At 36.2% G+C, this 26787-nt stretch overlaps 2 protein-coding genes across 10 annotated transcripts in view; both read right to left on the reverse strand.

Annotated features, from left to right (window-relative positions):
• LOC143458786 (protein SPMIP7-like) overlaps positions 1-12138 on the reverse strand; it is a 124118-nt gene extending 111980 nt beyond the window's left edge. The window contains exon 1 of the mRNA XM_076955655.1: positions 11408-12138. The gene's annotated coding sequence lies outside the window, so the exon portion shown is untranslated. The remainder of the gene's footprint in view (positions 1-11407) is intronic.
• On the reverse strand, positions 751-26487 carry LOC143458783 (VWFA and cache domain-containing protein 1-like). 9 transcript variants are annotated; one of them, XM_076955644.1, is made up of 24 exons: positions 25517-26487; positions 25180-25242; positions 24352-24513; positions 23873-24081; positions 23539-23698; positions 23281-23428; positions 22949-23032; positions 22716-22850; positions 22471-22535; positions 22185-22323; positions 21053-21202; positions 20823-20940; positions 20361-20472; positions 20116-20281; positions 19820-19956; positions 19337-19518; positions 19089-19199; positions 4900-5028; positions 4511-4703; positions 3125-3304; positions 2766-2863; positions 2171-2289; positions 1868-1986; positions 751-1591 (listed from the first exon to the last, which is right to left on the reverse strand). In XM_076955644.1, exons 1-24 carry the CDS (start codon positions 25652-25654, stop codon positions 1379-1381), a joined length of 3330 nt encoding a protein of 1109 aa, XP_076811759.1. In that variant the 5' UTR covers positions 25655-26487; the 3' UTR covers positions 751-1378. The 9 variants fall into 9 exon arrangements, with proteins under 9 accessions (XP_076811759.1, XP_076811760.1, XP_076811761.1 ...); XM_076955645.1 differs by having other exon boundaries at positions 4511-4700; positions 25517-26486; XM_076955646.1 differs by lacking the exons at positions 3125-3304; positions 4511-4703; positions 4900-5028 and adding exons at positions 17778-17957; positions 18447-18636; positions 18713-18841 and having other exon boundaries at positions 25517-26485.
• Between the last annotated feature and the right edge of the window lie 300 nt (positions 26488-26787).

A 26787-nucleotide genomic window follows, 5' to 3' on the forward strand; every position in this document is an offset into this window, starting at 1 on the left:
CAAAATAATTTCTGCTGATGTCTCTCTCTTGTCATACCATAGATCAAACATTACACATTAAAAGCAAAATGCAATATCTATAGTCATGCGTCTTTTCTTTGTGGCGTATTGATCCTATTCACTAAAACAAGACCAAATTTTTCGCATATTTTACACATATTTACACTGATATTAATATTTGAAGAAAAATTGTATGGCATGTGACCTGTAAATAATTAACAGGATACGAGTTATCTACCAACCTAATGAGAAGTAAAATAATAATTAAAGGGAATACCTGAAAAAAATAGAGTTAAATGAAAAGAGAAAAACGCTACGGATGCACTCATGACGTACGTTTATACCTGCTTTTGTGTCGCTTATTGCAACCACTTATTGTTATCATACTTTTTCGATAAGAAGCCGCGTCGCGGTTGCCACGATTACTACATTTGATTTTTAATCATTTTGCGGGGCTTCTAATCGAGGTAGGCTTCTATTTTTTAACTGATTCATCGAGACAGTACCACGAAAAGTCCTCCAGTAACACACATCGTAGAAGCTCATGTGTGTGAACGACTTTCAATAGAGTAATACTTTAGTTTCGTTTTATTTGCAGTCTAGTTCATAGTTTATAAAGACCTGTCAATGCGTTATAGCCGTCACCATCTAGTAACATTTGCTTTGGTCTCCACATCCAGCTGTTTATAAAACGTCGACTGTTTTCGTTGCTGAAAAATTAACACACACACGCGCACACACCAGTTTTATGAAAGTGTACTGTATTTAAATATCTTGTTGACTGAACAGAAATGCTTTTGTTTTCGTTTAAGACAAAGCTGCTTGTATGAAAATACGCAATGAAAAATTGTTATAAATATAAAAGATAAAAGCAATGATACATTTAAAATAAACCTATAGAACACAAAAACGGAAAGCGTTCGGGACATTATAGGCTGAAATAGGGTTTAAAAGAAGCAAAGCTACAAGATTTCAGTTGAACACCTTCAATAGTTGAAGAATCAATTGATCAATAGAAAAAGGTCGGAACATCTGTGCCACTTTATAACCACAATACAGATTTCTAAAGTTTTAAGTATATTGTCGTCGCTGGCAATGATTGCTGAAAGTAATTGTCTATATTCTATAGTCTATAGTCTAACTCTATAGGATCGATCGCGTCACTTTATGAAAGAACGCTACTTTACGTTTTATTACTCGAGATACCCAGGCTTTGAAACATGTTTGATGATATAATATAGTATGATATATGACGACGCTAATGCACTTCTAAAATAGAATGTGTTTTTCATAATACCAGGTTTATTTAACATTTCATTCAGATTAGAACTGTATCTTATATAAAGAAGAACAGGGTTCATTGTAGCCGAGTCTAGGCCTACTTCACATAATAACTGCCCACAGATTCTTCGTATGACGGAGGAAAATTGTTTGCAGCGTAGGCACCTTTGTCAACTTGTGTGTTGACATAAATTGCTGAAGGATCTTCTGATGCAGAAGAATAAGCAGGATTCAGCAATGACGGGATTGGCGGCACTGACGTTATTGGCGGTACTGGTGGAGGAGGTGCAGAAGGTCTTCTGGTATTCTTCTGTATTTGCAAAATATACGAATAAATAATAAACAAAGAGCGCAATAAAGACGTATTTCTTTGTATTTTGTTTGTTATAAACAAAATGATGCAAATAAAACTGATGTAAAAACATTACTGGAAAATCAGTAAATGTTGATGACATTAAAACGGTCTTTAAAGCTCTGGAAAGATCCTGAAAGAATGCTGAAAGCGGTGAAAGCAAAAACTTTACCGTATTCATTCCTGCGATAAATAGGTAAAGATTTCAACCGGTGGTTGAGTACCAATTCTTACCGTTTTCTTTCGTCGTTTCGCAATGACAACTCCTGCAATTACAGCGACCACAAGTACAACAGCAGCAACTACACCAGCGATAAGTCCCGTGTTCGAATCTTCTGACGGTTGACTTGGATCTATCGTATGACAATATTTAATAACAAAGAAAAATTACATCTTTATTTAGTAATTACTTCCACTAAGTTTAATTGTATATTTACATGCAAACAATTTCGTGCGGTCTATACCGCTTCAAAAAAATGATAACTTAGAATTGAATATGCTTATGCTTTCTCATTATAAAGATGGTGAGCTATTGACCTGTTTGATTGAAAGCTAATGCTATCTCATAACATATCGGGAGAGAGGAAAGATCCATGTTCGTTGCAGCCACTGATGTCAATTCCTTGTTTTCTGGAGAACACAATGGAACTCGGGAACTTCAAAGGAAGAAAAAGGGTTATGATTTCATTTATGGTTGATGAATACCTTCAGTATAATAGCGTTTGCTATCGTAGACATGAAAATATTATTAACAAACAAAGAACCCTGCATCACACTCTGGCAACAGATAACCTCCTTCGTACAGGCGTGAAGATTATAATTAGTTCTTTGGTGACTTATTTATTAACGGTGAAGCTTTTTTTTATACAAATAAGCTGATAAACAATTAACTGATTGGTATGTAAATAGTAGCCTACCACATATGAAAAAACACATAATGGGCAATCACATATGTACACTCATAATAACTATAATCAAAGAGCTGGAACTTCACGCCCGCATTTGTCATTCTATATGATTATGTGAATAAAATATCGGCTGCCTGGACTGGAATTGCAATATTAATTGTCACTTCGGCAATAATTCGTTTCAAAACAACTTAAAGATATTTTGAAATTGTCAACTTTAATACCTAGAAAAGTCGTATTCATTTGTGCAAGGGTGGTAGTGTGAATCAGGACTATGGCAAGGACATTCACAGGCATAACCCGTCCAGGAAGTTTCGCAAACCTGAGCAAACATACTTCTTGTCAAATTACTACCGCTGTAACGTGTCATAAAACTTAGGCTCGACTGCAACCATTCGTTTTCAGTATTTAACCATCGCTAAACAATAAGTTATAAAATATAACCGAAAATAAATTTTGAAAAAGCAATAACAATGTAATTAAATGACCGAGCAAAAAATGTTTTATTAAAAAATGATTTGAAAAATTTGCGCGAAATTTGTGAATTTCTATTTTCAGGAAAACAAATCGTTACACATCTCACATTTTCTAAGTCCGAAGTGCACGTACAACTTCTAGGACGATATGACAGGCACGAAACCACGCTGGTAACTGGAGCTTGCACGACCATGTAAGTGTTCGTGTCTTCGATAGGAATGACACGTACTATATCACAGGATGAACCAAAATTCACTTCGACACTGTATGAGCCACTGTATGACACCTACAAAAGAACATAAAAGCAGGCATAACAAAGTAGATGAGAAACTTATATTTCGAAACTGTATATGTTCCTGTTACAAAAATAGCATATCAGAATCTTTCAATTTGTATTGTTAGATTAGCCCAGTGTTTCTCAACCTTTTTAGCCCACGGACTATTTTCCCATTAGCATAAGTATTCGCGGACTCAGGTAATAGGAACAAAAATAAGTTAGTTTAACATTAAACAGTAAGATAAATAAGCAGAAGCGATTTGTAATTTTGTATATTGGGCACATATGCACTACAAATCTTGTTCTTGAAGTTAAACTTGTTTCGCAAATTTGTCGAAATCAAGAATTATGGTGGTCAATGCACATGTGATATAATCTTCCGGTCGAAGTTGGTTCTGGTACTTGGTTTTAACCATAGCCAATGTTGAAAATCCAGCTTCACACAAGTATGTAGTCGAAAAAGGCAAAAGAGCTATTGTTGTTTGTTTGTTTGCAGAGGTCAGATAGATTAGGTTCCTTCGACAGAACATTCGCCCAAAAATGAGTTAGAGAAACAATTTTGAACTTGTCTTTCCACATCTGTCGACTTTTTTAAAACCCTTTTTACTTCCCATCATGGACGGAGCGCCATCAGCGCAAACAGACACATAATCAGATCACTCAAGCTAATGTTCTTTAAAGAACGAATCCACTTTCTTAAATATTTGTTCTCCAGTGGTATTTTTGGCAAGTGCACGGCAAAGCAAAAATTTCTCCCCATAGCCATTTGTGTCACCATATCGCACAAACACCATGAGCTGTGCATCATTCCCGATATCTGGAAAGAAACAAAAAAGGCGCTGCCTCCTTTTAAAAAAGAGAAAAAAGAAGGTGATTCGCGCGACAGGAGTTGGAAGGAGAAGAGAAAAAAAGAATTAAGGATTTGCATTGCCACCAGCGTAACAAGAGAAATAAGCAAGGCTCTTCTTTGTCAGACTATTCTAAATTATCCAACACACCAAGGTATCTCTTGCGACCCCTACTTTTTGAGGCGAAAAGCCGTCGCGAAAATTATGACCTATGCCTAATTATATACAGTAATTAATGGGCTTGCGCACTCACAAAAACCTTACGCGGACTCAAATGAGTCCGTGGACTCGGTGTTGAGAAACACTGGATTAGCCTATCGTTTGTAAAACAACCAAAATTCAAATCTTACTTATTGCGGTCACTTACATTGTATGTCCTTTGCAATAAACTAGCCTCAACATTCGAACAACTGATGGGATTCAAAATTCCGTCCCGTATGAGAAGATTTGCGATGTTCGAGTCTACCTCGGTCAAATGCTGGTTGGTTCGCACTGAAGACGACTCAAGATATTCCTCAGCAAATATCACGAATCCTGCTTTGTCCATCAGCAAACATCTACTAAATGTTTGAGGTGAAAACGTCTTCAACAAAATGTTTTGAACTTGACTAGTCTTAGAATATTTGCTTTGCGATTAGTTGGCAGGTTAGCTTGATTTATGCATTCCAACACCGTGATATCATAGATTGTACTTAATTTGTACCCGTAAAAAAATCTCTAAAAGTATTGAGCAAGCAAATGAACAAAAACTCGCACCTGTTTGATTCGTCGTAGACACAATCAGGAAAGAATTCGGCAAGAACAGTTCGGAAATAAGACAACAAAATATCGACTCCCATCACCGCTACAATCTCGTCATTGATGACGTCATGAAGGCCACCAAATCTAAAGTAAATTTCAGAAGACTGTTACATGCTTTTTTGGTTAAACATAATCCAAAGAAGTGAAGCCTTTTTTAGCTATTGAATGGTAAAGAACGTCCGTCTGTCCGTCTGTCAATCAGTATGTGCATGCGCATTTTTTTACGTCCGGCCTAACTGACATTAGGCTACAGAGACATAGACAACACGTTGATACCCATAAAAAAATTGTAATTAAACATAAAACACCCAGGAATTTTTGTCCGAGGAAGGTTGTAGCCTAAATCCCGAGTGTTCTTTGTAGAAGTAGTGTAAACTAAATAAGGTTTTTGAAATTCTGGACAATCTTGGAAATAAAAATCCGAACTTTATCTGGTGGTTCAAATATATAACATCGGGGAAGTTGTTTAAATGAGCAGGACAAATTGATGAAGAGAAAAATTCAAAGTATTCTACATAGCCACATGATAAAATCTTTAGCCATCTTACAGGTATATTCAAGAGTAAAAGTCTAAATTCTATCAAATAACTTAACATCTAGAGAAGGGTACAGTAATGTGTCTCTTACTTTCCTTCGAACAGAACTCTGCTCAGAGTGACAATAGTTGCACCACTGGCAGCATCTATGTAGGGTGGGGTGAGTACGTTACTACCACGATTGGCCAACGCGTGTTCATACCTGAATCAAATCGCTTTATTGTGGGCATAAAAAGAATGTATGGTAGGTAATAAAAGCACTCTTAACATTTTAGTATGATAACCTGTCAAAATCGCTAGCTAGACTGTTGTGGAACATTATTACCATGGTCTTAGCACGGGATCATAATCATCAGGATACCGGGTGCCTGGAAAATGTCTAAAAACTCCATTCTTTGTTCCGATGTATCGCCAGACTACTTCCTCTTCTATGTCCGGATTCTCATGGAGTTCCGTCCACCACCTCTCGGCGTAAGATGTCGCCACCACTTCGTCTTTCACTCCAGGCTAGATTTTTTGAAATTGTAAAATTAAATATTGTTGTATAATTATTTGACTTGATTGAATGAAGGTTATTTTTGAAATAAAGATAGCTTAGTAAAGTAATCAATGCAAGTCTTAATCTGCTCCGATCTATTTCAATGCTCATTTGGAATAGATTAACTTGATTGGAATAATTTACAACTTATTAGCTTAAAAATTCCTTTGAAGCAAGCAATAGTCTTGCCACACACCTTTAAACCTTGGTTGTTCGTTATACTTCCTTCCATGTAGTCTTCGATTCTATTAACATCCGCAGCAGTAAAGACTCGGGACAAATAATATTCTGGATCTTCATATGAACGGGAAGCCAGAAAAACTGAACTTTGATCTGATAAGAAAGTTTGATATAGGATCTTCTATAATTGATTTCAATCCATACAACTTCATCTTGTGTAGACCTACTGTTTTTCATTAAATTCCCAAAATGGATTACATCATTTGTAATTTCACAAAAAATTGTCTTAGATTAGATTTTGAGTCGTTCTTTTCTTTATCTGGCTATTTTTTAATGATGTTTCAAATTTATACCCATTGAGCAGTAATTGTTTAAGTGTCGACACGCGGTATTTGGTGGTACTAGGTCCAAACGATGGTACAGAAATGAACCACTTGGTAGGGAACCTTGCGGTTCCAAAACCGACTGAATATCTTCATTGGCAAGAACAAGACAAACAGAAAATTCTGTTTCTGGAATCTGTTAAAAAAAACAATGATTAAATAGTTGTAGCCTATCTGTCGACTTGGTTAGAGCAAAAACAAAAAATATCAAGCAAGTTAACCGTCCCTTAGTAAACAGCAAGCTATATCTTTCAAACCTTCTTCCAGAAATATGTTGAACGAATCTTTATCTCTTTTGCTCCATATCTCCTACCGTCACCTCCAGAAAGAACTTTGGTGGAATCAAAAGTTTTTTCCCCATTTTCCCCTCTTAATAAAATGGTCAAACGACGTCAAATTAGAAATTGCAAAACAGAATCAAATTTTATTTTGTTGTTGGAATTGTGTATTTTGGTGGTTGGTCAATTCAAACCAGAACGAGTAAACCCAGGACAATTTAACAACCTTCCGTTAACACCGCGAAAATTTAGCAGTATAGGACTATTCAACCAACAGATGTTGATTGCAGTATCCTGCTGGGTTTAATCGTCCTTGGATTGAATCGACATAAAACCGTGTATTTTAAGTATCTCAAAATCGGATTAAATAAATTGCTCAGTAATGTTTTGTTGTTTTCTGGTTTAATGTAATGTTCAGCGAAATTGTGAAACACGTCGCGGGCTGCACTTAAACATCAATGAAGCTGAAAATTTGATATGTTAGCTCAAATCAAAGAAAAGACCAATCGAATCAATTAAAAATCTGTTTCAATCAATCCACTAAATCGTTTACCAAATTCTGAAATTTTGTGAAAAGATGTTTATTATGTTTTCCCACCTCTTCATTGACTCGAAAATCTCGACAAATTCCGGATCTCGTTCGAAAGCGGTTGCACTTGCGAAGAGAGGCTCGCTGACGCCGGTGTGCGGAAAAAGAGGATGATCAATCATCAGTCCTGTAAAGAAGATTAAGCAATCTCTCGAATAAGAAGCAGTAAATAGGTCAGATCATCGAGCATAGATGTTTTGTTGCCTTAATCCAACAACTTCTTTAAGTTTTTGTGAAGTTTTTCCCGCTATCTGTTGATGTTTGCTTTTCCAATTTTGCTTTAAAATTTTAGCTTTACAAAGTTTTTCACGACCCAATTGTGTCCCTATTCCACCCTGCTTAATGCAGTTAAATCTTAAATAGCTGCGTAGAATTTAATTAATATTACTGTCAAACTCTATATAGATATCCCAGCATGTCCAGTTACAACCAAAAAAAGATAGCTAACAAATTTGAGCAAAAGCTCTGTTTTGATTGTTCTTGTAGTTTCTATGTATACAAATTACCTTAAATTTCTAACGCGCAAACGCAGTTTACTTCATGGAATGAATTGTTAAGTAGCGTTTTGTACTTGCTTATAGAGTGGAGTCTAAAAAGCAACTCACCCGCTTCGTTGATCACAAATGAATAGGAAAGCTCTCCTGGCACAATGTAAGTCGCTTCAGCGAAAAGCTCTTCTATTGTGACGTCAACTGCAGCGACACCGACTAAATTTTCTCTGACATAGACAGGTAAACTGGCCGTGATCATTACACCTGTTGCAGAATGTCCAAATATGTAATTACCGTGTAATTCTGTTTTATTTATTTTACTAACTTTTTTCAATTTTCTGTTATAGCTCACTCGTTTTCATAAAATACAGCTGAATCAAGTCAAGTTTATTTTGCATAACTTCAATTACCGCCAATTTGCAGTTTAATTTTGTAATTTTATTTCGATTTTAGGAAATTCCACAAACCGAGTCAAAATCAAACCCTACCCAAACCCCAAGCATCCAAGTATGGCACCGTCCAAACCGGATCAGAAACAAGCTCGTCTTCAATTTTGAAAAAATTGTAATAGCTCGCCATCTGGCTACGTAGCAAGTCCGGGTTGTCCACTTGGGTAAAGACGCCAGGCTAATGAGTAACATATAAGGCATATAATGGATAGTTTATGTTCAATAGAAAGCATATATTTTATCTTAGAAGACAATTTCGGAAACCATGAAAGATTACAAAATTTAATATACTACGTTGCTTCTATAAAGGTAAACATTAACTCATATACTTTTGTATCCGATTCATCAATGACTGAAGAAGTCTCGCTGGCCATGTCTTCAAGCACATGAAAATCTATACATTAATAAAACTCAAATTTTCTTATCTCAAAGGTTTGAAGAGCACAAGGTAAGATATAACCACTCTAAGCAATATAAGTATTACATACAAGTAAACAACCATTCCTAACCCTAATCTCATAAGTAACAGTAGGCTATAGATTAAGTTATAAAATGTTCAGCTTGCGCTGAGGCATAAACAGCGCTAGAACAGTAATTTCGAAACTGATTATGAAATCATTTATTACACCTTCCAAGAAAATCTCCACTGCAATATTGGTGCTCATGTAAATATTTTTTTTGCTAAATTGGTGTGGTAATAAAATTTCAAAGCAGTGTTAAATTACGAGTTTAAGAATTGTCTATAAATGTGCACAAATGCGCATATTAACTAATTTTTTACATAAAATAGATAAACTTTCGGACTTTCACAGTATTCAAAGACTCGTACAGTATAGAAAATCTTCATGTTATGCAATCCAAAGCAAAAGTTATGTTATGGTTGGAAGTGGTAAAATTCAGTTCGATATTTCTTTAAAAATAAACTAAAAAATTGTTTGGGCTTTTATCGAAAAGAAACCTCGTTACAAAAACGTGCAGTGTCAAAAATGGATATAATTTGTGGTTCGTTTGTTTTCATAGATTTCAACCAACCTGAGTCTCCGAGACCGTACGTCAGGATGACGACAGAGTCATCCACTTCAGCATTTCGTGATCTAAGGGTGTCGAAGATCGTGGATGTAGAAGACTCACTGGGTTGTCCATCAGACATGAATAGAATGACACGATCTCGGTCTGTCGTTTCAACGTCGGCGGCAAAGAAATCAAAAGCCGTATTTAGGGCCCTTGAGTAGAAAGTCAATCCTATACAACATCGAAAAACTTAAATTATGTTTTAATAATACCACATTCTAATCTATAAAGTAGCCAGCAGAAAGAAAGATTTTACGTTGTTAAGCCGTGTTTCCACTGATTCGCGTGCGTATATGATTGAGCTACTCTTGCGCACTATAAAACCTATTCACCGGAACGTACCAGAAGAGCGAAACGTTTCAGCAACAGGCTGTTTAACTTTTAAGTGACAATATCGGATTCAGTTGCCAACTCGCTTACCGTCTGCAATAAGAGAATCGATGAAACCCGAAACCTTTTTGATATTTCCCGGGGTAGCGAATGCCAAAGTGCTGGCGAAGCAATCGTCGTTTGCTGTGTCACCAACGTTCGCTGTCTCGGTGTAGGTACTAAATGCGATCACTGTGAACTAGAAATAATTTTTCTTTGAAGTGTAAGTAAAACCCGATGAAGCGAGTTGTCGTACCTTATCGAATGGGTTCAAGGTACTAATAACAGTCTTTGCCGCGCTCTTGGCCAATTCCATGAGAGTTACGCCGCCATGTGTCTGCCTCATGGATCCACTTCTGTCAATCACAACCACCACTTCCTTTGGGACAGGAACGTTTGCTTGGACGTACCAAGGTCTAAATTATAAACGTATTCGAAAAAACTATTGAACTGAAGTGCATAATGAATAATTCCACCGAAGGCATATCCTAGAAACATAAAAAGCCTACATCTTGAACATCATACAACCAGTGCTTCAATTGCAATTGTTACTATGCTTACAGCCTCTGAAACTATTACGTTTTACCTGAAGCGGTTATCGTAGTCATCACAGGAATCTGATATTAAAGCTGGGAATCTTGTCGTCACTCCTTGCTCGCTTCCAAAATATTGCCACTTCAACGATGGAAGTTCAACCAAGTTTTGGGCGCATGACTCCACAAAGGAAGGACGAAGACGAGTTGGAAAGCTCTCAGCTTCAGGCGATATTTGCTCGCAAACTTGATTGACTGCGACCTAAACGTTAAAACGAATTACTAACTTAAGCTAGGAAATAACACGACTGCAAAACATTTATATGCTGGTCGAGTATACACACCTAATCAACAACTTGATGAATTATAATCTAAATAGTCACGTAGAATAGCCAGTTAGAAGCTAGAACGCACAACAAAATGTTTTTAAATGATATAAATTTATCTAATATATAGCCCGGGTTGCCTTATTTTTGAAACGAAGATCGTATTCCGTTAGCGAATTCGGGAATTCGCAGCATTCATATGATGTCGATGTGGTGCCAGAATAAGCAGATTCCACATCCCTTTGAAGTTGTTGGACTGTCAATATCCTCTTTTCAAATTTATCTTGAAGGTTACTCACCAACTATATGAAGACAAAGCGATGGTACGTAAAGTTAAAATAATGCTTTGCTGTTATTATTGCTAGTCGGTAACTTCCAGACTTTTCTTCAATTTAACGATGCACTCGCTATTTCACGGACCACTGTATGCATAGAGCATATAGCAGGGATGGGCAAACTCGTTCACTGAAAGAGTCACTTGCCGGAAACTAAAAACACCAGCGAGCTGCAAGATCAGTAGTGTCAATATAAATACGGTAAACAATGCATGGATAATGAACAATAGATATTACTATTCAGCTAGAAGAGCCACTAAAATCATGTCGGTGAGGCGCAGTTAGCCCACCTCGGATATAGTAAAAGCATTTGTGCTCGATTATAGCAAATAAAAACTAACAACATTTTGAACGTCTACAAACAGAGCTTTGAATACTATAGAGCAGGGGTGGCCAGACCTGCTTCATGCTCGAGCCGCATATAACAAATTCCAGTTTTAAAAGAGCCACAACACAAAACAATAAAAAACACGAATTTATTCACTTACAACGAAGTGCAGCTATTGATAAACGTTAGTGCTGCGTGGTGATACTATGAGTCTCCACCTGGGCTTCACCAACTCTTTTTGCAATTTACTATTATTAGTATAACCGTAACCAAGACTTAAAACTAGGTCAGCCCTGACGTACAGCTTCAATCTGACAGTTTACTTAACTACAGTGTACAAGTTAGCACACTTCTGTACAATAATGTACTTTTTGGAGTGTAATCTGATTATTACTAACAATGAGTCCATTGTTACTACGTGTGATAGAACGCATTGTTTCATAATCTGATGAAACAACTCGTCTATACCGGGAAAATGCATGTCTAATACAACAATGCTAATTCATTAAAGAACCGCAATCAAAGGCTCAAAGAGCCGCATGCGGCTCGAGAGCCGCAGTTTGGCCACCCCTGCTATAGAGCAAAACTGCCAATGATCGGCAATAAGGCAATGAAAGGGGCTGAAAGAATCAAAGCGACGAAAAATTCTACATGACACATAAGCTTAATTGCGAGAGAAGTAGGCCAACTTGTAAGAGAGCATAATGTAGGCCTACACGAGTGTAATAAAGGCCGCAATGCACATGTAATATATTTTCGTCACTTCACTAGAGATCTAGGCATATATGATCAGTGATCACAATAAAATGTCATGATGACTTTTCTTAAAGCACTTGGCTTCACTACCTGGTCTAGCACGGTACTTCCCTCAAGTATTTGATCCGAGTAGGTGAGTTGGTCAAAATGATCCTGAATAAAATATGTTATGATTGGTTAATGGATGAAAACTAAATCATATCTAAGCCGTTGAATGTAGATTTGAAAAACTGAACTAATCATACAAAATTTTGCCGTAAATGTTACGCTGATGTTTTATCAAGAATTTGAATCGATTAAATTAAACTATACTGTGTATTAAACAACTTCCCATCAAAAGGGTTTTAAATTTTTCTGATATCGAATACCGATACAGCACTTAATCTCAACCTATCTGGAAATAACTTTATTTGGGTTATTTCCACCGTAATTTCCATGAGTACATGATACACGTTATCATGCTGTAGTAAAATAAATTCTATATTGTCGCGTGGCAAAGATATAGTTTAGACAGCTGTGAATGTATTTTTCACCTGCATAGCATTTTGTCCTAGATATTCTTCTACTAATTCTTTTACTTTTCCCGATAGTCCTTCTGCGTCATACTGACTCTTTACAACGCCAAGGCAAATTGTAGCAAAAAGTGTCAAAATGGAACACGAGAATACGTTCATAGCCTCGTCAGAGTAATTTGATCGTGTAGCACGTCTTAAAAATACGGTAAAATTTTTAAACTGGTATTTTTTTTTTAAAAAAGAAAATCTAATTTACTTCACTTATTTGTCCAAACGATTATTACACAAGTCACTCATTTGCAGTTCATATGCATGTCCCATATGCCCATCTTAATACGTCCACATAGGTCAGGTATAAAACTGTATCCATAAAACTGTTTCCTTGTCAGCTATACTCTATGTCCAACTTACAGCACAGCTAAACGCATTGTTGTGTGCAATCAGACAAACACTTTACGCTTCATGAACTGCTCGTTTTGGCTATTTTTGGTTTTAGCAAAGGTGACGGTGACGAAGCATTCTTTTACAAACCGGAGCTTTTTTTTAAACAAGACGTTTTATTAATAGAGTCGTTTATAAAACTCAAAATAGAGAATTGAATTTCAAGCACCAGCTATTTTCAACGCGGAAATTGCAAAACAGTAATTGTAAGGTAAACCGCCGAATTTAAAGATTGGAATTTTCCACAAACATTTAATTTTTTTTACCGAAAGATTTAGGGTTTATAGGAAAAGAGTTTGTACTTTTCGAAGCGTTTTTATCCAAGTTGAATGAGAGAAAACAGCTGACGCAACTGAGTATAACTTGGACGCCCTCAGACAATAATATTTGGCAAACAGTTTACAAATCATCACTTGCCGATTGTAAGAGCTTTTTTGTTTCACAAGTATGGTTTATGTTTCCATTGTTAAGAATTCAGACCTTACAGCCTGATTATAGTGATCAACTATGTTTCCGGTTTAAATTGAGTTACTGCGAAATGAATTAAGCCAAACGTGTCTTAAAACATGTTCTTAATAATTTTCTGGACGTTTTATCGCATCTTATCATCATTTATTCATCATAAACTTATCACGTATGTAACCTCTACGTTCTTCCGTTTTAAACTGAAACAATGGTATAGTTGAAATCCGTGTGTACAGTGGATGTGTTTGTAACCTTGTGCTGTGAGGTTATAATTTTCTCATTTAAACCCTTAAAACAGTTGTTCACAACCTGGGTACGCGGACCTCCTAATGGGGTCAATGACTGTCATGATGAAATATAGAAAATTAATTAAAACGTCTTCACTTATTCTTAGATTTTATCATTTTTCAATTATAGTGGCCTGTATCAAGCTTGAAAAAGTTTTAAGTTGATTACAAAGCCATTGTTTAATAGCATGAACCGTCATTGTGACATAATGTGGTTAAATGGGTAATTTCGTGCCAAATGCAATAGGCTATCTCCATCACAGTCGAATGGAACTTCCTGTTGCAGAAGTGGCGCATTACAATAAAAAGTTCATGAAGCAGTTATAATTTGTCGGGAGATTTGCCGTAGTAAAGCAACGAATCTGCATTATCACCCGCAAAAATAATAAGCTGAATGAGTATTTGGAATTTTTTTGTGGGAGACCGCAGACTTCAAAAATACCTAAGGGGTACATGAGCAGAAAAAGTTATGAAACTTCTGCCTACGAAGCTGATGGCAACGTTACAACAAACACAACATGTTATCTTTCGTTAATTTGCAACTGAAAGGTTTTAGAATTGCAGCTTATAAAAGACAGCGTGAAGCAAAAATCCGTCGTGATGAATGCCTTTAATGTTGCGATCTTAAACAATTGCCCTTTGAGCATATTTGCCGATAAGCAGCTTCGATTTTCAAATTAAGTCAAACTGTGAAGGTGAAGCAGTAACATCTATTTTAAGATATCCATTTATACACTTGACCAGAGAATTGCTAACAATCTGTAACCGATTTACCAACTTTGTTTAAGGGTTGGGTGTCTATAGCTTGTGTCCTGACTTGATTCGCCACTCGTGCGGAACGTTTCTGGGGGTCTATGACGTAGAGCGAATTTTGAAAAGCGCTAAAAGTGAAAAAAAATGCATTTTTGACAATTTTGTTCTACAGCAACTACGCGAGTATTTGGGTGAAATATGCATATGTAGACCTACCTAGAAAGTATAAAGTAACTATAGTAAACACGTATAGCCCTGACTTTAGCAGCAACTATATGAAGACTTGGTTACATTAAAAGACAACGAACGTGACGATTTCAAGACGTCTTTTTGTACTTGAGCAACTACACTGGATCATTTTGTTATTTGCAGTGATTGCAAAAAAAAAACATTTTGATTGGCTGCAGTAAAATTGTAAGAAAGTTTTATTTGTATTTGCAATGCAATTAGCTAGCCAATATGGTGCATTGGTGCGAATCATTTTTTATTTTCAATCTCCAATTGTTTTTGCTAAATGGATCAATTTCCCCCTAGAAAATCCTAATCTGGCCAACAACTTTGAAGGAAATGGTACGGGTGCAAGTATCAATCGAGAGATGCAGGCTGTATTAGTACTTGCTAAATTCAGACTTCGCTTTACTGCCCGAGCAAAACTGAAATCATAGACAACTGTCACATCCATTAGATGTATCACTGTTTGTAAGTGCCTCTTTGCATAAAATCTCCAAACTTTCTAATATACACCATGCTGTTGCTCATTGCATATAACTTACAGTTAAAACTTACAGTGTACTTTGTAAATTACACTAATAGGTTTTCAGGAACCGGTGCACGAGGAAATGGGAATATCAAAATCAACGTAAACAAAGCCTTGCAAAGATTTAGTAAGAAAAGTAACGAACCATGGTTATAGCCGAATGCTTGTTATGTAACATGCTTTAAACATTCCCGGCCACTAATGGACTAACAACAAGAGTAGGCGACTGTTGTCGTTTTCTGTTAACAACTTGTATAAGCGCAGTAAGCGCAACTCAACAGTTTAATTATTTCCATTTTGGCTAATGCATTGTTGGATTAGTTATTTCCAATTTGAAAGATTTCATCCAGTTATTTGGTAAATTCTGTTTTGACACTTAGCTTGCAGATATTTTCAAGTAAATCAAGTCATGACTTTAAAAAATTCACCTTATCGCAATTTAAACTTTTTGAATAAGTTGACATGAAATGACCAGGCAATTAAATCACCTTTTGCACGAAGTGGTAGCGTATATTCAAACATGTAAATGTCCTAGTTGTGGGAAATAGATTATTTTTACAAACTATGCTTTAGGGAAACGGTCTGATCAATTTTAATGAAAAGAGTTTGTTTGTATATTTTGTGGTGACATGTACTTAGTAAAATATTGAAACTGTTTAAATGAATTTATTTCAAACAGAAAAATGCGGTGAGCGTAAAAATCGGGATAGATTTTATCATTGTTTTGAAGAGAAAGCGGATATAATTGCACGATAAAAGTAGAACAAAAACAAGCAAGGATAAAAAAATTGAATAATCAATTAGGATCGAAATTGAATGCGAGAAAAAACTTGAACAGTTGTTTGCTCAATGCTAAACTGCAGAGAGCATTAGTAATATGCAAGCTCAGTATTTATTCCCTATTGACTCTGCGTACGATGGAGGGAAGTTATTCGCAGAGTAACCGGCATTACCAACGTGAGTATTCACATAAATTGCTCCAGGTTCTTCCCTTTGAGAAAAAGCTGGGTTTGCTGCTGGTGGCGGCACTGAGCTGAAAGTTGGCGCTGACGCTTGAGAATTTCGCAAAGTAGTTCTCTGGATTTAAAAATATGAAAGGCAAGCATCGATAAAATAAACTGCAATTAAAAGCGGTTTAAAGCCGATTGCTACTGTATATCTACTGCTCTTAAGCGAACTTTCGCAGGGTAAGCTTTAGTTTACTTTGTTAGGCGTAATTAAAATATGTATACTGTACTATTGGTGTATAGTAAATAAACATGCTTAATTTTATTAGCTAATATTAGTTACGGTAACTTTAAAATTGCTAACTGTATGACGCTTAAAGACATTTTGTACGATTCCGCCATTATCGATATTAAATAAAATCTAATATTTTCGATTAAATTTGAAAGCCTCTTGTAAACTATGGTTTAATAAATCACATATGGTATAAATAAGTTTGTAAGAATGAGCAGAATTTTTTCCTATTGTTCACCATCGGATTATAGAATGGTGAAACACATTCCACGCAAAATATCTAATAACATTAAATGCGCCAGGATCGTTACCGGTTGCGCTGGTTTCCGCAGTCTTTTCAAAATGACAACTGCGACAATAACGACGACCGCAACCGTGATTCCCACGATAAGTCCAATGTTTACGCTTTCTGATTGGCTAGAATCTATTTCATAAAAGCGTTTAGGTTTAATAAAAAAAAGCAACAAAGAACGTACATCCTCAAGTGCCCTCAAACTACGGCGAAATCGAATTTAAAGCAATGTAACCTAATCAGTAATCACCTTCTGAGTCAAAATTAAATGCTATTTTATAACATATCGAAAGAGAGGAGAGATCTGTGTTCGTTGCAGCCACTGATGACAGTTCCTTGTTTTCTGGAGTACACAATGGAACTCGGGAACTTCAAAGGAAGAAATAGTGACTTAGTGCTACGTCTTGATCTATTAATATACAATAAGTGTGTATCGAGGATCTGAAGTAATTTAACCATTTCCGAGCAACAACTATATTATTGAAGACAAATACTAAAACATGAGCAAACCGCTTATTTAAAACAAATAAACGTGCAAAGCTCAGAGAAAAAATCACGCGGTATTGTTACTGGATCGTTAAAAAAAAACTACCTAGAAAAGTCGTATTCATTTGTGCAAGGGTGGTAGTGTGAATCAGGACTATGGCAAGGACATTCACAAGCATAACCCGTCCAGGAAGTTTCGCAAACCTGATCGTACTGCTATAGTTTTATAACAATTAAGAAAGGAAACTAATGAAAAACTTTTCCCACAACATTTTACTCTAACGTTGTAATGCGTAAATTTAAGTATTTTAATATGACGTATTTCAATAAAAAAGTAGCAAGAATCATTATCTTCAGATTAATATAATTGTTAAGACTTATTGCAAATTGTCTGAATCTTGTTGCTTTCAGACGAATATAACATATTGTAACTTACCGTGGCTAAACTGGCACCGCACGTGCAACTTCGAGGACGATAAGCCACGCACGAACCACCGTTTTTGATTGGTGCTTGGACGATCATGTACGTGTTTGTGTCTTGGATAGGAATGACGCTGACTCTATCGCAAGACGAACCGAAATCGACTCCTACGCTGTACGACCCACTGTAGGATACCTACAGTAACCAAGGCGGATGCCATAAAAAGAGAAAAAACTCCACAGCAAATCGTTTAGGCTAAGGTTCAACGGGGATTCAATTGCAAGCAATAAACGTATGTACATTGTCTTACTATAGGTCTATTTAATTGTAATAACGTATTAAAAAGGTTTCAAAGGAAAAAGCGATAGACAAAGGGAATTCATTGACGCTATAAGACGTTTATCATGATTCACAATATTTCAAAAGACCCTATGTATGCAGAGTGGTTTACGAAATTGCCATAAAAATAAACTATACACAATAATATCGTCATCATAACGCTTTCAGAGTCAGGACTAATAAAATAAATCAAAACGTAAGAAAAAATTGCTTTACAAATGAAGATGAGCTTTTGTCAGAAAAAAACTGGTCAAAATGTCAGATGTTATGCGCGAAAGTAAATTTTGCGCATTCTTTTCTGGATAATAACATTTGAATTAAAAATTATCCTTAATCATCACTTACGTTGTAAGTCCTTTGCAACGTACTGGCCTCAACATTCGAACAACTGATGGGATTCAAAATACCATCTTTAATGAGAAGATTTGCAAAATTAGAGTCTAATTCGGTCAAATGTTGGTTGGTCCGCACCGACTTCGACTCAAGATATTCCTTAGCAAATATCACGAACCCTGCTTTGTCCATGAGCATGCATCTGAAAGATTTTTCATTGAAGTTGTGACAAATATCAATTGGAAAAACATTTCTTAATGTGATCAAATAGAAAAGACCTGGTCGAGTCGTCATTGATACAATCTGGAAAGAATTCGGCAAGAACAGTTTGAAAGTAGGACAACAAAATATCGACTCCCATCACCGCCACAACTTCGTCATTGATGACGTCATGAATGCCGCCAAATCTAGAACAAAATTTAGAATGCCCGGTCATCATTGTAATGACCATAATTATCCAGTGCATGTTGCCGTCATAAAAAATAAACAACTTTTCAACTACAGAAAAACTGATTTGACTTTACACCACAAGCATATGGAGAAAAGTTTATTATGCACAGCAGGACATTTTAAAAGGTCTTCATCAATTGTTATCGACGTTACATACAGTATTTGATAATTTTAAACGGGTCTGAGTCATTTGTATTGACTTACTTTCCTTCGAACAGAACTCTACTAAGTGTGACAATAGTCGCACCACTGGCAGCATCTATATAGGGAAGGGAAAGCACGTTGCTACCACGATTGGCCAACGCATGTTCAAACCTGAAAGCAAGGACATTTATTAAATGGTTGAAAATGATAAATAAAGTAGTTTTACCTGAACTGTTTCGTTTACTAAAACATAACTTACCAAACCTACTGAAAAAAGAATACCTGAAAAAATTTAGCGATAAAATTACCATGGTCTAAGCACGGGATCATAATCATCAGGATACCGGGTGCCTGGAAAATGTCTAAAAACTCCATTCTTTGTTCCGATGTATCGCCAGACTACTTCCTCTTCTATGTCCGGATTCTCATGGAGTTCGGTCCACCACCTCTCGGCGTAAGATGTCGCCACCACTTCGTCTTTTATTCCAACCTATACAATTGCAAGTAAATTGTAAATACGAGTATATTGGCCTATACAATGTTATTGGACAAGATTTCGACTGGTTAAGAGATTAATTTATAGCGGTTGAAATGGGAGAAAATTACGATATGGAGGGTAAGCGTAAAACTGTATTGGTGTAAGCTAAAATGAATATATTTCTGATAAAAATTGACAAAGTGATAATTTTTGTTTCTCTAACTCTTTTTTGAGTAAATAGTGGCTTATTATTACTCTTAAATTAACGTAAATACAAAAATCTTGAGTGAAAGAAGTTGCAGTTTTCAATTACCTTTAAACCCTGGTTATTCGTTGTTGTTCCCTCCATGTAATCTACAATTTTACGAACATCTGCTGCAGTGAAGACTCTGGACAAATAATATTCTGGATCCTGATAAGAACGAGAAGCCAGAAACATGGAACTTTGATCTGAGAAGAAACTAAAGAATATCATAGATGATTTTGGTTCAGATTATAAATTTTACAGCTATGTTTTTGCCGGGTTTACTTTTAAATTTCACTACAATAAGTTGCATTTGTATTTTTTACTGCTGTCGTTTAATTTATTCTTTCCACTTCATAGTATACCCATTGAGCAGTAGTTGTTCAAATGTCGACACGCGGTATTTGGTGGAACTAGGTCTAAACGATGGTACAGAAATGAACCACGTGGAACGGAACCTTGCGGTGCCAAAACTGCTTGAATATCTTCATTGGCAAGAACAAGACAAACGGAAAACTCTGTCCCTGGAATCTGGAAATTATTGCGACAAGAAAGATATTTGAATGTTTTTTAAAACATTCAGTAACAAATAGGTTTAATATTTTCGAACCTTCTTCCAGAAATATGTTGACCGAACCATGATTTCATTTGCTCCATACCTTCTACCGTCGCCCTGAGGAAGGACTTTTGTGGAATAAAAAGTTTTATTTCCAGTTTCGCCTCTAAAATAAAGGAACAAAGCATGAAAGAAAAAAACTTTTGCATTAGTTTTGCAATAATTCTTCGTTAGTCGAGCCTCAACTATGCAAGTCTTTGAATTTTTTTTAATACGGTGACATACACAGTAGGCTATATTTGACATTAAATTTGTTTGGTATCGGCCGAATTTAACACTATATCACCAGGAACACAAGTGTACGGCCTCTGAACTTTCCAAGGGCATCACAGCTTCCTTATAGGCTAATAGGTTGCTACGTTTTAAAAGCAATACTTGGAACCAACATGCATTACAGATGTATAAACTTCGGTATATTTTAACTTTTAATTTGTTAGACACCAAACGATTAAGAACCTTTTCATAGACTTGAAAATCACGACAAATTCCGGATCTCGTTCGAAAGCGGTTGCACTTGCGAAGAGAGGCTCTCTGACGCCGGTGTGCGGAAAAAGCGGATGATTAATCATCAGTCCTGTTATTAGAGATTTATAAAAACATTGGTAAAATTATCACTGTAATAAATAGAATATTCCATGCAAATACCTCTAAAGAAATCATATCTAAAACTTTACGCAGTAACTTACCAGCTCCATTAATAACGAACGAATAGGAAAGTTCCCCTGGTACAATGTAAGTCGTTTCAGCAAAAAGCTCTTCAATTGTGACGTCAACAGCAGCAACACCAATCAAATCGCCTCTGACATAGACAGGTAAGCTGGCTGTGATCATTACACCTAGATATAATAGTTTTAACTGTAAAGGGCGATGGCAAGTAGTTACCAAAAAGCCAAAGCAACTAAGATATGCAAGCTAATATGGCTTGGCAAGAGTAATTCGGGTGGCAGCTAAAATAATTTTTAAAGATAAAAGTTAAAGTATGGGGCAAGCCCAAAAAAAAGTTGGCCTTGAAACAAGTTGTCCGTAAATATATTGGAGATAATATTTGTTCTAATCTGCAATGGTTAAGTAGTTATTGCTGTAAGTAAGCGGCAAAAAACCGCAAATTTATTGCTTAATTATAACGCAGTTGGCGGCTATTATTACGTCATAAAAAACAATAGCAATGACTCAGGTATTTGGATCAAGCATGAATAGAATGTTTCGTGTGGCCGACAAGTAGTAGGTGTCACTGTAGCGCACTGAGGAGTATAACAGGAATATTTTGCGTTAAATATTCTAAACTAGGCTACCGTAGGTAAATCTGTACTGGTGAATGTCTAAATCTAGAAATTAAGTTACAGCTCAGTCTTCGCTATTGGCGCTAACCTAGTCCGGTACCAGTAACTGCCATAAAAACAAGAATGCTCTTTCGTGAAGGCTACTGTCATCTGTGACATTCCTATGCTGAAAATAAAAGTTACCTGCTGTTAGTCACTAGCTACCAATGCTGGAGACGTTCCATTCAAAATGCGTTAGCTAGACTACCGCTACTACCATACCTAATTCAAACCCCAGTCACCAAGCATATATTGCTTTTTCATTATGGCGACATCATGGCTGCCATCAACGTCATAATTAGAGGCCAAATTTACGATACAATTTTGGCAATAGCTGTTTAACCACTACATATTCGTAAAAATTCTTTCTCCAGTAGGCCTATGTTTACTGGCAACTACCCATTGTTAGGCTAACTTGTTTTTGGACTTGTCGCTCACTTTAAACGTTATGAATGTAAAGATTTCGTAGAACATAAAGAGGTTGCAAAGCAAGCCTTACCCAAGCCCCAAGCATCCAAGTATGGCACCGTCCAAACCGGATCAGAAGCAAGCTCGTCTTCAACTTTGAAAAAATTGTAATAGCTCGCCATCTGGCTACGAAGCAAGTCCGGGTTGTCCACTTGGGTAAAGACGCCAGGCTGAGATAAATTAAGCATCTTTGTAAAGTGATATTCAATAAAGTTTGTATGTGCTGTTTTTGGTAAAACTGCATAAACGTTTGTTGCTATGGTCAGATCAAATAAAAAGGAATTAGCGTAATGCCCTCAGTGATGTAGAGGTCTCACCTTAATATTAGATTCATCGATGACGGATGATGTCGCTGTCGCCATATCTTGAAGAACATTAAAATCTATACCAAAAAAGGAAATTAAATGACTTTAGGCAATAGGAATTAAATAACCCAGGAGCATATTTTGATGTATTTTGGATATCTTTCCAAAACACAGAAACGTTGAAAAGCTGAAAATCGTTGATAAATCTTTTTCCGCTTCATCTTTTATTTTATGTTTTTACGCATATTTAAACCAACTTGAGCTTCCAAGACCGTACGTCAGGATGACGACAGAGTTATCCACTTCAGCATTTCGTGATCTAAGAGTGTCGAAGATCGTGGATGTAAAAGGCTCACTGGGTTGACCATCGGACATGAATAGAATCACACGATCTGATCAAAATAAACAGGGTAAATACAAGGAATAGAAATTCATTGATACAACAATTTTTCAATGTGTTGCGAAATAGTATAAAGTATTTATTGACCACCTAGCTTGGTGTTGTTTCTGGTTTCAATGTCGGTTGTAAAAAAATCAAAAGCTTTTTCCAGCGCTTTTGCATAGTACGTTGATCCTATAGAAAATAACGAAACTACTGAAATTTAAAGTATTGTTGAAATTCTATACTAAACATTAGATGCAAAGAAAGTGCATTGAGTTAATTTACTTCATAATAGTATACGAATTTGCGTTTAGGATAAACTTGTAAACAAATATCCCACTAAACTTCTCTGTTTGTAACCAAAATTTCGCTTAATAACTTATTAGAAATAAGGTGTTCTTGTTACTGGATCCACATATCAGTATCAACCGCAACACTACCGTCTGCAAAGAGAGAATCAATGAAGCCGGAAACTTTGTTAATATTTCCCGGGGTAGCGAATGCTAAAGTGCTGGAGAAGCAATCACTATTTACAATATCATCAACGACCGTTGTTTCGGCAAAGGTACTAAATGCGATCACTGTGAACTAAAAGATGTGCTTTGTTACCGTTCTGTTTTGGAAATGAAGAAATTAATGTCAGTTGCATGTAATGAATGTATTCATAAAAATAGATATAATTCCAATTGCTGTAATACCTTGTCGAAAGGGTTCAAGGTACTAATAACAGTTTTTGCCGCACTTTTTGCTAATTCCATCAGAGTTACGCTGCCGTGTCTTCGTCCCATGGAGCCACTTTTGTCAATCACAACCACCACTTCCTTCGGGACAGGAACGTTTGCTTGGACGTACCAAGGTCTATACCAAGGAGTTACAAGGATACATAAAACAAAATGAATTAATGCCGATTGCCGCTTTCATTAACTATACAGCTACATTCCCGAAAACATTATAACTCGTTTGGGAATAGCTGTTTATAACAGAATTAGCCATTGTAAAAGCATCATATTATAGGATCATTAGACGTTTCACCTAAATCGATTATCGTAGTCATCACAGGAATCTGATATTAAAGCTGGGAATCTTGTCGTCACTCCTTGTTCGCTTCCAAAATATTGCCACTTCAACGAAGGAAGTTCAACCAAGTTTTGGGCGCATGACTCCACAAAGGAAGGACGAAGACGGGTTGGAGAGCTCTCAGCTTCAGGCGATATTTGCTCGCAAACTTGATTGACTGCGACCTGGAAAGCACAAGTAGTTAGTCAAAGTATAAACACAAAATTATCATTTTCATTTGTGATACTATAGGTTTATAGCAATATAGTAGGCTTATAAATACAGCAAGCCATATGGTGTACAACTGTACAATATAGGCCTACATTACTTTATTCTGTCATTAGTCTATCACTTGTTGTATAACCAGGTGACAAGCTACTACTATAACATGACTAAGAACAAGATCGAAAAAGGACAGATTTTGAAAGTTTTCATATTTTGTGATCTTGGGTTACCTTATTTTTGAAACGAAGATCGTATTCAGTTTGCGAAGTGGGAAATTTACAGCATTCATATGATGTCGATGTGATGCCGGAATAAGCTCTTTCTACGGCTTGTTGAAGTTGCTGGACTGTCGATATCCTTTTTTGAAATTTATCTTGAAGATTACTCACTAACTAAATAGGAAAAGAAAAACTAAATTTTCAAAGCATTTTCAAATCCAAATAATAAAACGTTCGATGGACGCCAAGCAAGTTAGACTGATTCTGTGCTATAGATTTATCACGTGATTCGCAGTGCCGGCCATATGTAAATACGAGCGATGCGACTGCGTTTGACCTCGCGCTGCTTAGCACCAAAACAGAAATAACGATTTAGCTTTTATTTTGCACAAATCGCAGTGGTATTTTTCAACTTCATTTCCATAGAAAATGTTTTGGTGAAGTATATCATGAACGTATTTGCAAAGAGTTAATATTTGGTTTACATTATTATTGCTACTACATCAAGTTATTTATAATCAGCACAGGGTTCCGCCATCATTTCTTGCATTGGGCCCAGCGCTTGCTAAGGCTGGCCCTGGTCATATAAATATAAACCTGCAACTCTTACGCTTATATATATACTGTAGGTGTTAGCGTAAAATGAAGCAATGGTATACGTTGGCTAATTGTTGTTGTAGTTTGTGGGAGCGGGCTGATATCATCACGTGAATCCTTTGTTTTCTTCCGGGAGGGACAATCTCATGATTTATATAAGTCTCTACATATCCACTAATCGAACAAACATAATAACTATGGTGACGCGATATCTTCCGTGTAGGCATTCTGTTTCTATAGTACCTGATCTAACACGGTGTTTCCAACCAGTATTTGTTCCGAGTAGCTCAGCTGGTCAAGGTGGCTCTAAAGAAAAGAAGTTCATTTACAGTGAGTTATAACGTTAAAAAGTTCAACTGTAACTTCAATTGACTTCAACTGTACAGATTAAATTTAAATCATCAATAAACGTTCTGCCTTAAAATTGCATGTAATCCAGTAAAAGTTACGATTCACTTCAACATAATTGAGTTTTAGACATATAAAGTTATTTCTTCTTCACGTTTCTTCAACGATAACGTAACATAAGAATTTTGCTACGCGAAAATGCTTTATTATAGACACATGTACACATGTGTACCTGCATAGCGTTTTGGCCTAGAAAGTCTTCTACTAATTCTTTAAATTTTCTTGATAATCCTTCGGCGTCATATTGGCTTTGTACACCGCCAAGGTATAACACAGAAAATATGCAAATTGAACAAAAATAAACCTTCATGACTGCTTCAATACTCAACAAAAAGGCTTAAAGTAGAAAAACATCCTAAATTGTTGATTGCAATTGCAATAAAGGTGGTATTGTCAGACCCTTAGCCGAAATTCCAAAAAGTATACAACTCTTGAAAAGTCTACGTTGGAAGTACACCTAAAGTTGAATTACCTAAAGGTTCTTCGTTACCACACAGTAGCTGCGAAGACTAAACTATTACACCTTCAAATCCAACAAAATTTTTCTTGCTTTTGTGAGAAAAACCTTTTGTTTGGAAACCTTCCAAACCCTACCATCAATTGTACACACTGCCAGCTTTAAGCTACGTTGACATAGAATTGATGGAGTGGCCAAACTATGCGTGGTATCTTTTACATCAGATGCTTTGTATATAATTACGTCATTCTTCATAAACAGATAAAATATGTTTCCTGAACCGCTGAACGTTTAAGACATCGTCATTATACAATTACATGCAAATGATTCACGTATTAAGCGTAGCAAAGCAGTAATATGATCATCATAAAAAGCAAAGGTGTTATGGGAGTTATTGGACAGGTTCATCCGCTGTTATTTGAGCTTTAGCAAAACCCTTAAATTGTTAAGGCTCCTAAAATCCTTATTTTAAGGAAAACGATAATCTGTAATTGAAAAGAAAGTTTTCTGTTTAGTTAAACACAGATGCGAGCCTTTGCTGTTTCCATCAAAATGAAGGGTTTCTTTTGCCTTTGCGATCAAATTTTACAAAACTCAGACAAAAACGATTTACTTTTTTACAAACACTGAACTACTAAGCATACATTCTGGATTGCGTTATGTTTGCAATTAATTGATCTTTTTGACAACTTGTATAATGGCGCGCATCTTTCAGTTCAGTAGCGTGCAAGTTCTTCCATTTTATACCTGGTCGGGCTTACATTATTCGTCTCTCAGTTTGATTCCGTGCTGATTCCACTTTCTTAGTTTGTTTAAAACAGTTTAGTAGCCAAGTTTTTAACTCATGATATATTCTATGGAAATCCTTATTGAAAGTACAATATGAAATGCGATGTTAATAAAATGAACATTTATATGAACAAGTGTTAGGTATTCGAAGCGAATTCTATATAATATCGTTAAGTACAAGCTCTAGGGCTCTAGTT

The sequence above is a fragment of the Clavelina lepadiformis genome, chromosome 5 (assembly GCF_947623445.1).
Source record: "Clavelina lepadiformis chromosome 5, kaClaLepa1.1, whole genome shotgun sequence".
In the NCBI taxonomy this organism is placed as follows: domain Eukaryota; kingdom Metazoa; phylum Chordata; class Ascidiacea; order Aplousobranchia; family Clavelinidae; genus Clavelina; species Clavelina lepadiformis.